At 42.1% G+C, this 12,322-nt stretch overlaps 1 protein-coding gene across 2 annotated transcripts; it reads left to right on the forward strand.

The window, feature by feature from the left end:
- Nucleotides 1-1,078: 1,078 nt before the first annotated feature.
- Nucleotides 1,079-12,214, forward strand: pax9 (paired box 9). 2 transcript variants are annotated; one of them, XM_046307644.1, is made up of 4 exons: nucleotides 1,079-1,253; nucleotides 1,963-2,592; nucleotides 5,116-5,267; nucleotides 9,909-12,214. In XM_046307644.1, exons 1-4 carry the CDS (start codon nucleotides 1,250-1,252, stop codon nucleotides 10,179-10,181), a joined length of 1,059 nt encoding a protein of 352 aa, XP_046163600.1. In that variant the 5' UTR covers nucleotides 1,079-1,249; the 3' UTR covers nucleotides 10,182-12,214. The 2 variants fall into 2 exon arrangements, with proteins under 2 accessions (XP_046163600.1, XP_046163602.1); XM_046307646.1 differs by lacking the exon at nucleotides 5,116-5,267 and having other exon boundaries at nucleotides 1,963-2,549.
- The last annotated feature ends 108 nt before the right edge of the window (nucleotides 12,215-12,322 follow it).

A 12,322-nucleotide genomic window follows, 5' to 3' on the forward strand; every position in this document is an offset into this window, starting at 1 on the left:
AAACATCCGTATGCTTTTTGTTTCATATCCACTTCCTTGTAATACAATATTTCGTAATAACGGAGAATGTATTTGACATATGCTATTATAAAGTTATTATAACTGCTTATTTGTCTAAATTAATTTGATCGAATATACAAATCGAACATTTATTCAAGCTATTCAGTCCGTTTTCATGTAACCTAGTTATGTAGGCCTTCTGAGAAGGCGCGTGCAAATTCTTTAAACACTCAGTTGAATGTACATATACAACCACCGCTATATGTCGAAATATACTTTTTTTTGTATCTCAATTTTAGAAATAATAAGGATTATACACAACAACATTGAACCAAAAGTGTATTAGTAGCCTATATGGAATGAGTTATAGTCAGACCCAAAGCCCAACAGCAGATGTGTTGTTCTGTAGGCTACTGCTCACCGTCCAGATACACCTATTTGTTTTTGGTTGTGTACTTTATACGTCAACGCCGATACATACCAAATCAAACGATTAGTTTGCCTTGCTTTGGAGTCCGTGTCACGATGTGCAACTATTCTGAAAGTCTAATGTTATGTATTTGGTTGGGTGAATGAAGACAGCCACGCACGGTACGCTATCCAGTTGAACTGAGGGAATATCAACATGCAGCCTACCAATTTTACCTTCATACCACATTAATTCCTCACTGACAGTGTAGGAAAACAAAACCCAAACACTTGGATTGCCACTGACTATTATATTGGGATTATTGCTTTGGTGATTTATCCTGTAGTGTAGTTCATTGTTATGATTCATAATCACAATATTTATATAATTGTACTTACTTATATGTAATTTACCATTCCAGTAGAATGCAATTCATAATTGCAATTCATGGTGGTAGGTTAACACTGACTGTAGTTCCGGAAGAGAGGGGGCTGCCTTGCTGCACGAGCACAAACTTTCCGACCAATAGGAAAGCTTCTACCTATAAACTCAAACTTCCATTGGCGGACCTAGCCTCGCCGAGGAGAAAAGTTTTGGAAGACCGGCCCATGATTTGTCTGGATTGAAATGTAAGCCTGTCTCTCCTGCTATCAGGAAACACATCGCGGATTTGTCCTTCTCACTACTATCGTTAGTTCGGTTAACACAGTACCCGTGGCCGGAGGAGAGCGAGGATTTGTGCTCCCCTAGACAGGTTTCCGGACAACAGCGAAACTGGACTCGGAACTGGACGGAAGGCGTAACTCCGAGATCCCAATAATAATTTGTGGACTAAACGCAATGGGTAAGTTTATATGGAAATATTGTGTGGCCGATTATGGAGTTAGTCTATAACAGGCACTCGACCGGATATTCCTACACCTTTCAAGGAACGAATTATACTTACATTCTAATGAATCAATTATGATTGTAGGCCTATGTCTTGTACAGCGATGGTATGGCTTCAAATAAAGGCCGAACAGTTTTGAGCTTCAGTTGGTTTTATTATGGGATTTTCCAGTGGCCAGTATTAATAGCCAATTAGTAAAACTATAGCATAGCTATGCGTAAAACATATTTTTACTGCAAATGTATCTTGAAATTCAAATACAACGCTATAACAATGGAGCAGTATGTTACGCACAAACTGAAAAGGTGCGGGGGTTTAATTTGCAGGGGGCTGCCTAAAGTTAGGACATGTTGTTATTTTCATCACACGCTTACTGATTCGATTCTTACGCATCTGTTTCGAGTGCATTAAATATATATACCCCAATACATTTAAGTATTAATAGCCAATTAGTAAAACTATAGCATATGCTGTAAATAAGCATTGAATTTGCCCTCAACGGGTTGAAAACGACGTTGCAGACCGCCTTATGTCGACTAAGGACTCAAGGAACGGGAAGCACTATTAACAACACTAGTCCTAAAGGGTAACTACAGCAACAAGTCGTTTAATTTAAGATTTGTGTTTCATTGTGTTGCCTCTGTGTATGTTTCCATGACACCAGAGCCAGCCTTTGGAGAGGTGAACCAGCTCGGCGGGGTTTTTGTCAACGGCAGACCGCTTCCCAACGCAATCCGGCTGCGGATTGTAGAGCTCGCCCAGCTGGGCATCAGGCCTTGCGACATCAGCAGACAGCTCCGGGTCTCCCACGGCTGCGTCAGCAAGATACTGGCCCGGTACAACGAGACCGGCTCTATACTCCCGGGAGCGATTGGGGGCAGCAAACCACGGGTCACCACGCCTACAGTGGTCAAGCACATACGGACATACAAGCAGAGGGACCCGGGTATCTTCGCCTGGGAGATCCGGGACAGGCTACTGGCTGACGGAGTTTGTGACAAGTTCAATCTACCATCTGTGAGCTCCATCAGTAGGATCCTCCGCAACAAGATTGGGAATCTGTCCCAGCAGAGCCAGTATGAGTCCAGCAAGCAGTCGTCTCATCCACCACAACCAACGCTACCATACAACCACATATACTCGTATCCGACCCCCATCGGAGCCTCTGGGACCAAAGTACCGACTCCCCCGGGCATGCACTCCCTCCCTGGACACATGGCTATGCACAGGATATGGCCCTCCTCCCACTCGGTAACAGATATTCTGGGGATTCGGTCGATAACAGAGCAACAAAGTAAGCATGATTTTTACTTTGGTTACACGGGCAAACCAATTGCTGTAGTAAATGGTTAAAATTAATAGGAAAACGCATGGGTTGGGGTATGTGTGTGTGTGTGTAGTGGGCCTAGTGGCAAGATGTGTAACTTTATTAATTTGGAGGTATGCAGTTAAATATATGACCAATGCACATATCGGTCTGTATATGCACTATGTTACTTACGAATAACAGATAAAAGAGTGACTATTCTGGAACGAACTGCAAAAAAATAAACTGGCTAAGTTAATTATGTGTTATTTTGCCAGTATTGGTGAGTGCATACATGATTAAAGTTTAGTTCCTAGTTCAAAGGTTGCATTAAAACAGATGGTTAAAGGAAGGCTTGCAACTAATAAGTAAGGGGCGGATGTGGAATATTAGTGGGATAATGAAGGGAAGGCGCAGCGGTGCACGAGGAGATGAACTAAACTCAAAATGAGGTGTTCTTGGCTTTGCCATGCCATGTCTTACAGCCAGACATTTTTGTTCTTGCACGACTTGCTTCAAAATACACTCCCCTGAAATGCGGTTTCACATGCTTTTAGTCTACCAGGCTGCTCTGTGTTGTTCTCTAAAGGCCCTATCCGAGTTTAGAGACTTGTTTTTGTTACTTACAGTCATGTTTGGAAAGTTAGGTTTCACTAGGGTGCTACCACAAATGCAAGTCTGTTTTGGAAGCATTGTAAAGCAAATCTGACCTTCATCAATCATGATACATTACTGTTGTTGTGAATACCATATTTAGTGACAACGTTTCTTGTGTTAGCAGAGTGTTAGATGTCAGTCGACCACCTATGCGCTTGTCATACCCGTGCTTCTGTCAGAAGTTAGAACGGACTCAGGTCTCACCGCCTTGTGGATATGAACATGCCCTTCTCCTTAGTGCTTGTGTAGTCCTCATTAGATCCATGAGGCCTCGGCCATTCCATGTACTCATTTAACTCAGACAATCTAAACAACAAGGCTTCGCCCCTCAAAGGCAGCGCAGATCTTCAAGCCGAACAAGAATTCCCGGAGAGGAATGTGTTCTCAAAGGATGCCTTTATAAACAACTTATGCATTTCCAAATTATTAGCAGATGTTTGCTGCAGGTTTTGAAAGCCGAAATAAGTGTCATGTACACTGAATGACGTGAGGCCTTTTAGCGCCACAATCACTTCGCCAGCCTCGAGACTCAGGTTTTCATAAAACAAATCCCTTACTATGCAATCGAACTGCTATTGGGTTTACACTACAACAGTGGATGAATACAGTAGACCTATTCTGAGACGAAGAGCGTTGACGCATATGGCGAATATTGCCGTAATGCGTAAATCATCATAATTGCATTTGAATTATGGCGATCATTCCAAAGGCGTTGGTCATCAAATGGTACTCTCGCTCGCTCTCTCTCACACACACACACACACACACACACACACACACACACACACACACACACACACACACACACACACACACACACACACACACACACACACACACACACACACACACACACACACACACACACACACACACACACACACACACACACACACACACACACACACCTTTCGCATTGTACTATTTTATAGGCCAGGCCTACCATGCCATCGAGAAAGGAAGATAAAGTGCCATGCATATTCCTTCCTCGAATGAACCTAAGACAGCCTCATGTCAGTGAATGATTATTTTGGAAATAGCAAGAGACCCAAACATTTTAGACCGACAAAAAACATTGAAACATATGTCTATGCACAAAATACACAACTCCAAGTAAAACCTGCTTTGTTGAAAGAAAGAAAAGGGGTCCGAGAAAAAAATGATCCAATGGTCTTCTCAAGTTACAACACTGGTGGGCTTGCTTTTCCAATTCTAAACGTTAGCACCCGTGTATAATATCATATCCATCATGTCCAAAGGGGAAACGGTTAAAGTACATCTAATTTGTCCCCGCAGAAAGACTGGTTTGGGTAAATGTTACTGACCATTACAGCAATGAGAAGTTCCGTTTTGATCAGTAGGCTAAGGCAAATGCACACCACACACACACACACACACACACACACACACACACACACACACACACACACACACACACACACACACACACACACACACACACACACACACACACACACACACACACACACACACACACACACACACACACACACACACACACACACACACACACACACACACAGGTACCAGGCGCCTTCTGGATGAAATATAAGTTGACCTAGAATTAATTCAGATTTGAGATGCCAAAAAGCTTTTTAAAGTATATAGGAATGTCTAAGCATAAAATCGCAAATGATGATCGTTGCTATTTCAAATATGTTTCGTGTCTTTGCTGGATAACTTTTTTTGTTGGGGGGTTTTGCTAAAAAGCTGTAGGGGGTGAGGTGATATGGATGCCTAGAATGGTAGATGGGAGTGGTAGTGTGAAGTCTCTTCGGTTCATCTCCTCTGACCTTCCTCTCCTCTGTCTCTGTCTGTTTTGCCCCAATGCAGTTAGTGACAGTTCGTCCTTTCCCAGTGCCAAACTAGAAGAATGGAGCGTTATAAACAGGACACATTTTCCGCCGTCAGCAAGCTCTCCACTAGTCAATGGCGTGCAGGATAAACCACCGCATTCTATAGAACCTGAAGCAAAATACAAACAGGTAAAAGGAAACACATCCTTGATCAATAAAATTGCATCCTCGCCCATCTCTAACCTAATGTGTGTTAATCTCAACAACGGTGTAGTACAATATGATACCCTTCAATTTTTTGTTGGCCCACACTTATTGTATAATCAACGTAGAGTATGTTTTCTCGGTGCTTTTCAGTTATATTGACACGTTCTCTCCGCTGGGTGTAGGCGGTATGCCTCCAGACCAGACACCGCACCGCAGAGTGTTTTGGGCCTAGGCTAAGGGTTGTTCTTACGGCTACATTAGGCCTACTGTGCTATTACATTACTATTACGTGTTGTAGCTTTGTAACCATCATTGGCATATGATTGATTCCCTTCTGTGACAAATGAACCATGTACCCGGGACCCCATGACTCATCAATTCCCTTGCATGTGATAGCATGTTGACAAATGGACATGTACTGAGAAGATCAGTGGCTGTCATTAGCGTAGCACGCCAAATGTAGATTTAAATTGGAACAGCTCTTGTCGATATAGCCAAACGTTGCATGGCCAAACGCTGTAGGCATAATATATTTGAGAAATGATTTAGTATTTTCTGTTGTTGAAAATGGGTGTATTTTTCAACTTTGTATTTTGCAGCCACTTGTCTTTGTCTTACAGGGTTTAGACTTTAGGGATATGAACGAAGACACATTTTGTTTCGACTTCTCAAGTCCTCATATTTTCGACCAGTGAACGTGGCACGGTGAATCAGGTCGTTGATTTACGCCATTGGACACGTTTCTACGGTTTATTTTTTTGTTGCGAGAAAAGAAAATCCATAAGCTTGAAACGGAGACCGACTCACAAGTTAATAATAAAAGTCTAGCCGTTGGAGAAAGATTATTTAAATGTTTAAATTTGAGTGTTATGTTTCTATATGTTATGCTTACAAGGATCATTAGGACTGCCTAATTACATTTCCATATCGTCTTAGCCAATGTGCTAAAATAACTCATATTGGGCCTAATGTAAATGAAAAATATGACTGAAGTTTAAATCATTAAAACGCAATAACACATTTAAATATTTTGACCAGTAGACTACATTTTAGGCATATTTATTAAGCCCCAATAATGATTTGCACGCTGATCTAATAGAAGTTGAAAGGCATTGCTGAAATTGCGGGTTCATTCCATCGAAACTTATCCCATGCACTAATAGGCCTATAGTCGAAAAACATATTATATTCTTAGTGTGTATAAACGTTGTTTCATTCCAAAGGAAGAACATCTCACTAGACTCGGGATAGTCTTGTGTGAGAAAATATGCTGCATTTTATGTTGCGAAATAATACATCGACTGCAAACGGCGCAAACAACGTGTGAGGTGGAGGGACGAGGGAGAGGACAGGGAGTGTGAGGTGGAGGGACGAGGGAGAGGACAGGGAGTGTGAGGTGGAGGGACGAGGGAGAGGACAGGGAGTGTGAGGTGGAGGGACGAGGGAGAGGACAGGGAGTGTGAGGTGGAGGGACGAGGGAGAGGACTGGGAGTGTGAGCACGAGCGTGCATGAGGGATATCGTATGTTTAAGAAAGTGAGAGGGGGAGGAGGAGGCATGCATAATTGGTATGATATATCGTCGGAGCCACGCGATCTATCTCGAGTTATGCATGGTAACCTCAATATATTCAATAGGCTACGGTTGGATGCATCAATGGGGACAAATGATGCAGAATAGCACATGCGGCGCCGGTGATATAACTCCCTGGGATAAAAATATGGAAAAAAAAACAAACATAGCCCAATGCCCATATGATCAGTAGGCCTATAAATTGCATAATCAGCCATAGGTCAAGTGTGTATTTTTACTTCTACGTACTTTATATTTTGCATATGTCAAAGTCTGATCTAAAGCAATCGCCAGGTTATAAGAAATGCTTATCATTCGATTAATTTTCAACTATTTTGATAGTAATTTGTAACGTATGACTTTCTCTGCGTGCCACAGGTTGCTATAGGCTTATACTTGTCAATGGAAATGTATTTGTAGACGATAACTTGCTGATGTACTAACTCCTTTCAAAATGGTGCATATTCAAATCCTATAGGCCCATATTTCAAAGCACAATACACATACTGCAGTTTGCACGCACTTTCAAACACACTACTCGTCCGCCCTCACCTCATGCACACCCACAGTCCCTCCCTCTTTACAATACAACTCGAGGAGTCTTGTGGCGATTGAAGTAAGAAGTGTGGATTTTCAAAAGGCGGAAGGTCAATTGCTATTTTGTCGATTATGTACAAATTCAAAAGACTTTGCTAAAATAAGGATTATTTTTCTCAATCTTTCGAGTGTCAGCGAACAGCTCATGTAGCCTATGCAGCTGAAACGGCACAGCTATGTACTGATAAGAATGAAACATGAAAAACTACCTCCCAATGACAGGTCCACAAAAGCATTAACATATGAATAAAGTCGAAATGTATTTTTTTTTAAATCCAACACACACGTAAGTATAAAAAAAAAATGAATAGCCCGAAATCAAATAAATAAATCGTAATTTCGGGTTCTATAGGCCTACAGTAGACCTACACGGAGTACCTGACGTACTTTTAACTGTACTTGAGGAGTCCCAGTCCTGCGCCCACGGGGCTGAGGGTGAGCTATCATGTCACTCTTTGGAAGAAGAATGGAATCATTAACTTTCGATTTAAGGTAATGACACGCACATACAAAAACAGTGCCCACGGCTCGGATGTGATGTTTAAAAGCCTTTCTTCCGCTCCGGAACTCTAGAGTCTAGTTTTTTTATTTTTTTTTTAAATCAGACATAACATAGACCATTAGGTTTCATGCTAATGACAAATCACTGGTTTTGACTGACATTTTGGATACGACAGCATTTTTCCTACAGTTAAGCTTTTATTTATTATTACAGGATTGAATGCATTTCAAGGCTTATGTAGCCTAAATACCTCGAGATATTGGATTCTATTAAATATGAGAACATATTTCTTATCAGGCTAAAGACGGCCTTTGTGCAGCGTTCTCCTATACCAGTTCAGTGAACTGCTTTCATCCGTCAACACTGATTATTCTCAGTCATCTGGGTCGCATGGAAACGATCATCAAAAATAATGCGAATTATGTAACGAAAAGAAAGAATGAATTGGTAAGCCTGTCTTTTCCGTTTGCCAGAATTGACTGTATCGATAGACGTTAACAGAGCTCTTGCGCACAACTGTCAAGCCAAGGACTGTATTATTATTATTTTTTTTACATTTTAAAAGTTTGACTTAACATTGAATATTGACAAATAAAGGGACGAAAAAAAAACAAAAAATAGGCCTATGCGAAAAGCAAGTCGTGTAGAATATCATGATTTGATCGAGTGAATCTAGCCTTTCCCAATAAACCTGTATGTGTGTATTTCATTATTTATCAATATCCTATAACGGGGGAGAAAATATTGTATCAAATTAAGATATGGGCAACATGGGCTAGGAAAGTCTTCTTCTTGAGCTATTTTCCGTTTTCACAAATTGAAATATCTTGAAAAAACTCAACATAAATTCAAAGAAGTAGGCCTAGGGAAATACTCGGTCGAAAAAGTAGATAATTTAACCTCAAATTAAAATGGCATTATGTAAATTGGCCCATAGCATTTTGCTTAGTGAAATAAAAAATATCAGTTAAATATATAGCCTCCTTAAAAACGGAAAGCGATTAGAATTGGTGTATTGCACGTGCCCTGTCATGGCTGTGGATTTCAGTCGAAAGAAAAATATATATAAGCAATGGGTGTTTAGGTTGAGGAAATCCTGGACAAATACTAGACAGGAACGAGAAGTATGCTCACTTCTGCAGAAACCATTCTTATTCTCACTAGTTACAAAATATACCATCCATGCATATAATGTTGAAACAATTGTGTGAATTCTTCAAGTTATGTTTTGTCATGGTGCCAAATCTTACTCATGCTTAACCCTGTACTTTTCTTTCCCTTCTTAATTTCCGTCATTCCAAATCTCCCCTGTCTCAATGAACCCTCAACTTCTCCCAACCCCTATTGTATTCAGCCCCCATTTCACATGTTGTATACCTCACCACTGTACTCTTCACCCAAATTCTAACTCAACCCTAACTCTCTCTCTCTCTCTCTCTCTCTCTCTCTCTCTCTCTCTCTCTCTCTCTCTCTCTCTCTCTCTCTCTCTCTCTCTCTCTCTCTCTCTCTCTCTCTCTCTCTCTCTCTCTCTCTCTCTCTCTCTCTCTCTCTCTCTCTCTCTCTCTCTCTCTCTCTCTCTCTCTCTCTCTCTCTCTCTCCCATACTATATCACATTTCCCTTGTGCCTCTCCTCTCCATGTCTCACCTCCTCTGTCTAACCTTGTGTTTCTCTCCTCTCTCTCCCTCGAACAGACCCAGAGCGTCCTGCCCGCTCTTACCTGCATCTCACTCACAGAACTAGAATGACATCCTACTTCAATGGTCTCACCATCCTCTCTCTCTCTCTCTCTCTCTCTCTCTCTCTCTCTCTCTCTCTCTCTCTCTCTCTCTCTCTCTCTCTCTCTCTCTCTCTCTCTCTCTCTCTCTCTCTCTCTCTCTCTCTCTCTCTCTCTCTCTCTCTCTCTCTCTCTCTCTCTCTCTCTCTCTCTCTCTCTCTCTCTCTCTCCCTGACAGACGCAGAGTGGCTTGCCCACAGTGAACAGTTATGTCACAGCGCCCAGCATCCCAGCCTACCACCCTCCCACCCCAGTGTCGCCCTACATGGGGTACAGCGCCACCACGTCGGCCTATGTGACCGGTCCCACATGGCAGCCGCACAGTGGCAGTGCTCTCTATCACCACAGCTGTGACAACATTGCCGCTCCGCTGGCCTTCAAGGGTATGACAGCCCACCACCGTGACGCCATCCACCCCCATGCCCACCCCATCACCGCCTCAGCACTGTAGAACACAGACAGACGGGCCGGTCGGACGGAGAGACAGAGGGAAGAAGAGGGGGAGCAGGACAGACGGACGGGCGGATGGAGATAAAAGAGGAGGGAGGAAGGAGATAAGGAGAAACAAGTCCTCCTTTACCATGGGTCTAGTGCCAGCTCATTACACTCACCTCTTCTGTATTTATATGGTGACCTCACCTAGGCCCCATATCCATCACAACATTCTCTTCCATACCAAAGACACAGTGAACTCACCCAGGCCCTATATCCATCACAACATTCTCTTCCATACCAAAGACACGGTGAACTCACCCAGGCCCTATATCCATCACAACATTCTCTTCCATACCAAAGACACGGTGACCTCACCTAGGCCCCATATCCATCACAACATTCTCTTCCATACCAAAGACACGGTGACCTCACCTAGGCCCCATATCCATCACAACATTCTCTTCCATACCAAAGACACGGTGACCTCACCTAGGCCCCATATCCATCACAACATTCTCTTCCATACCAAAGACACGGTGACCTCACCTAGGCCCCATGTCCATCACAACATTCTCTTCCATACCAAAGACATGGTGTGGAGAACTCAAGTTAACGCACAGTTAAAGACAGGACATGGAAGGGAAACCTTGCCACACTATCTACAGACATGACACTGGTCTGTGGCCCTGCAGAAAGCTGACAGGACAGGTGTATTGAAGGACTGACTGGCTGTTTCTCATATTTCCATGGCGGAAATTGTGCCATTCTCATCAAGGACTTGCCTCTTAAACCCATTTCTGCACACTTCTCTGCAAATGTTATTAGGGACAGGAGCTAAAGTACTGTAGGACAATCACAACCACGAGGGAAAAACAACGTTTGCATTTAAGTGTATCAGGGGTGATATCAATTGGTATTGTATTGGATGTTTGCATTTGTATTTTTTGTTGTTTATTATTTTGACAAGTTACAATCTTAATATTGAACATAGTTTTTTCACTTCTCGACTTAAATGTATCTCCATGTGTATTTATTAGACTGACTAAAAGGTACTAGGGTTGAACGGAGTACAATTATTACATCAGAAGGCCACGGTGGAAACAGTGTAGCCCTATACGGATGTTCCCAACACACTTTGACAGCCTTTGGCATTAGTCTTCTGCGTAAATGTTTGAAACGACATTATGATAAAACGGTACAGCTGCACAGGTCCAATCTATCCACAATGAAATTGAATGTATCTTAATTAAAGGAAACCGTGTGGATTTGACCCGATTCTTCCTGAATTGTAGCAGTTGTTTCAAAAGACATTTCAAAAACTCTTGTGCTTAGAAGGCCTATCCCAAAAACACCTTCTGCGTGAAATAATATTCTACACACTTTTAAATGTCACACGCGTCGTTGTGCTGAATGACCCAGTGTTGTATAAATATATGCAATCATTTGATACATTTTAAGCAAGCGCTTAGTTCTTACATGAAAGATTTTTGAGGGTCATAAAATCGTTACAATTTGTCAGTGATATTAGGCTATTTGTTGGCTACGACTCGAGGTTCAGAATGGCTGAAAAATCGACATTGTTTACAATAACTTCTCGAAAGATTCTCTGTGTGGTTGCTACTTTCTTTTGCCAACCTGATGTTCGCTTGCCATGAGGCGAGAAGGGCCGAATGTTGCGTGCGTGATTCCAACAGGGCTTCGGGCGTAGTCAACTCATGGCAGAGTGGTATACGTCGGCTGTCTCGTATAAAATTGATTCACTTGGAACTTGGGAGAGGAAAAACGTTGGAAGGTTGCCGACGGGGTGCTCTACAACATCGTAATCCACAGAGAATACATCTCGTTCTTTCTCCTTTCCCCCTTTATGGCATTTTCACTCTGAAGGGGTAGGCCGCATTCCAATTCCGCATGTGTGTTGAATTCATTTTTGACCATTGTAACCTTCTTCTCCTACCGATAATATCTTTACCCATATTAAAATGCACAGCTTTTGGCGTAGATAACATTTATTTGTTGTAGTTTTAAATACATTTGTTCTAAAGACACACACTAGAAATGTATCCATGGTTTTTAATAATACTTTTTTTCTCCAGTCTCAATGGATCGGAAAATATTGTGCGTAAAACGTGACCAAAAGAGAGTGATTCAATGAGTGTC

This window comes from Oncorhynchus gorbuscha, linkage group LG17, assembly GCF_021184085.1.
Source record: "Oncorhynchus gorbuscha isolate QuinsamMale2020 ecotype Even-year linkage group LG17, OgorEven_v1.0, whole genome shotgun sequence".
Classification (NCBI taxonomy): domain Eukaryota; kingdom Metazoa; phylum Chordata; class Actinopteri; order Salmoniformes; family Salmonidae; genus Oncorhynchus; species Oncorhynchus gorbuscha.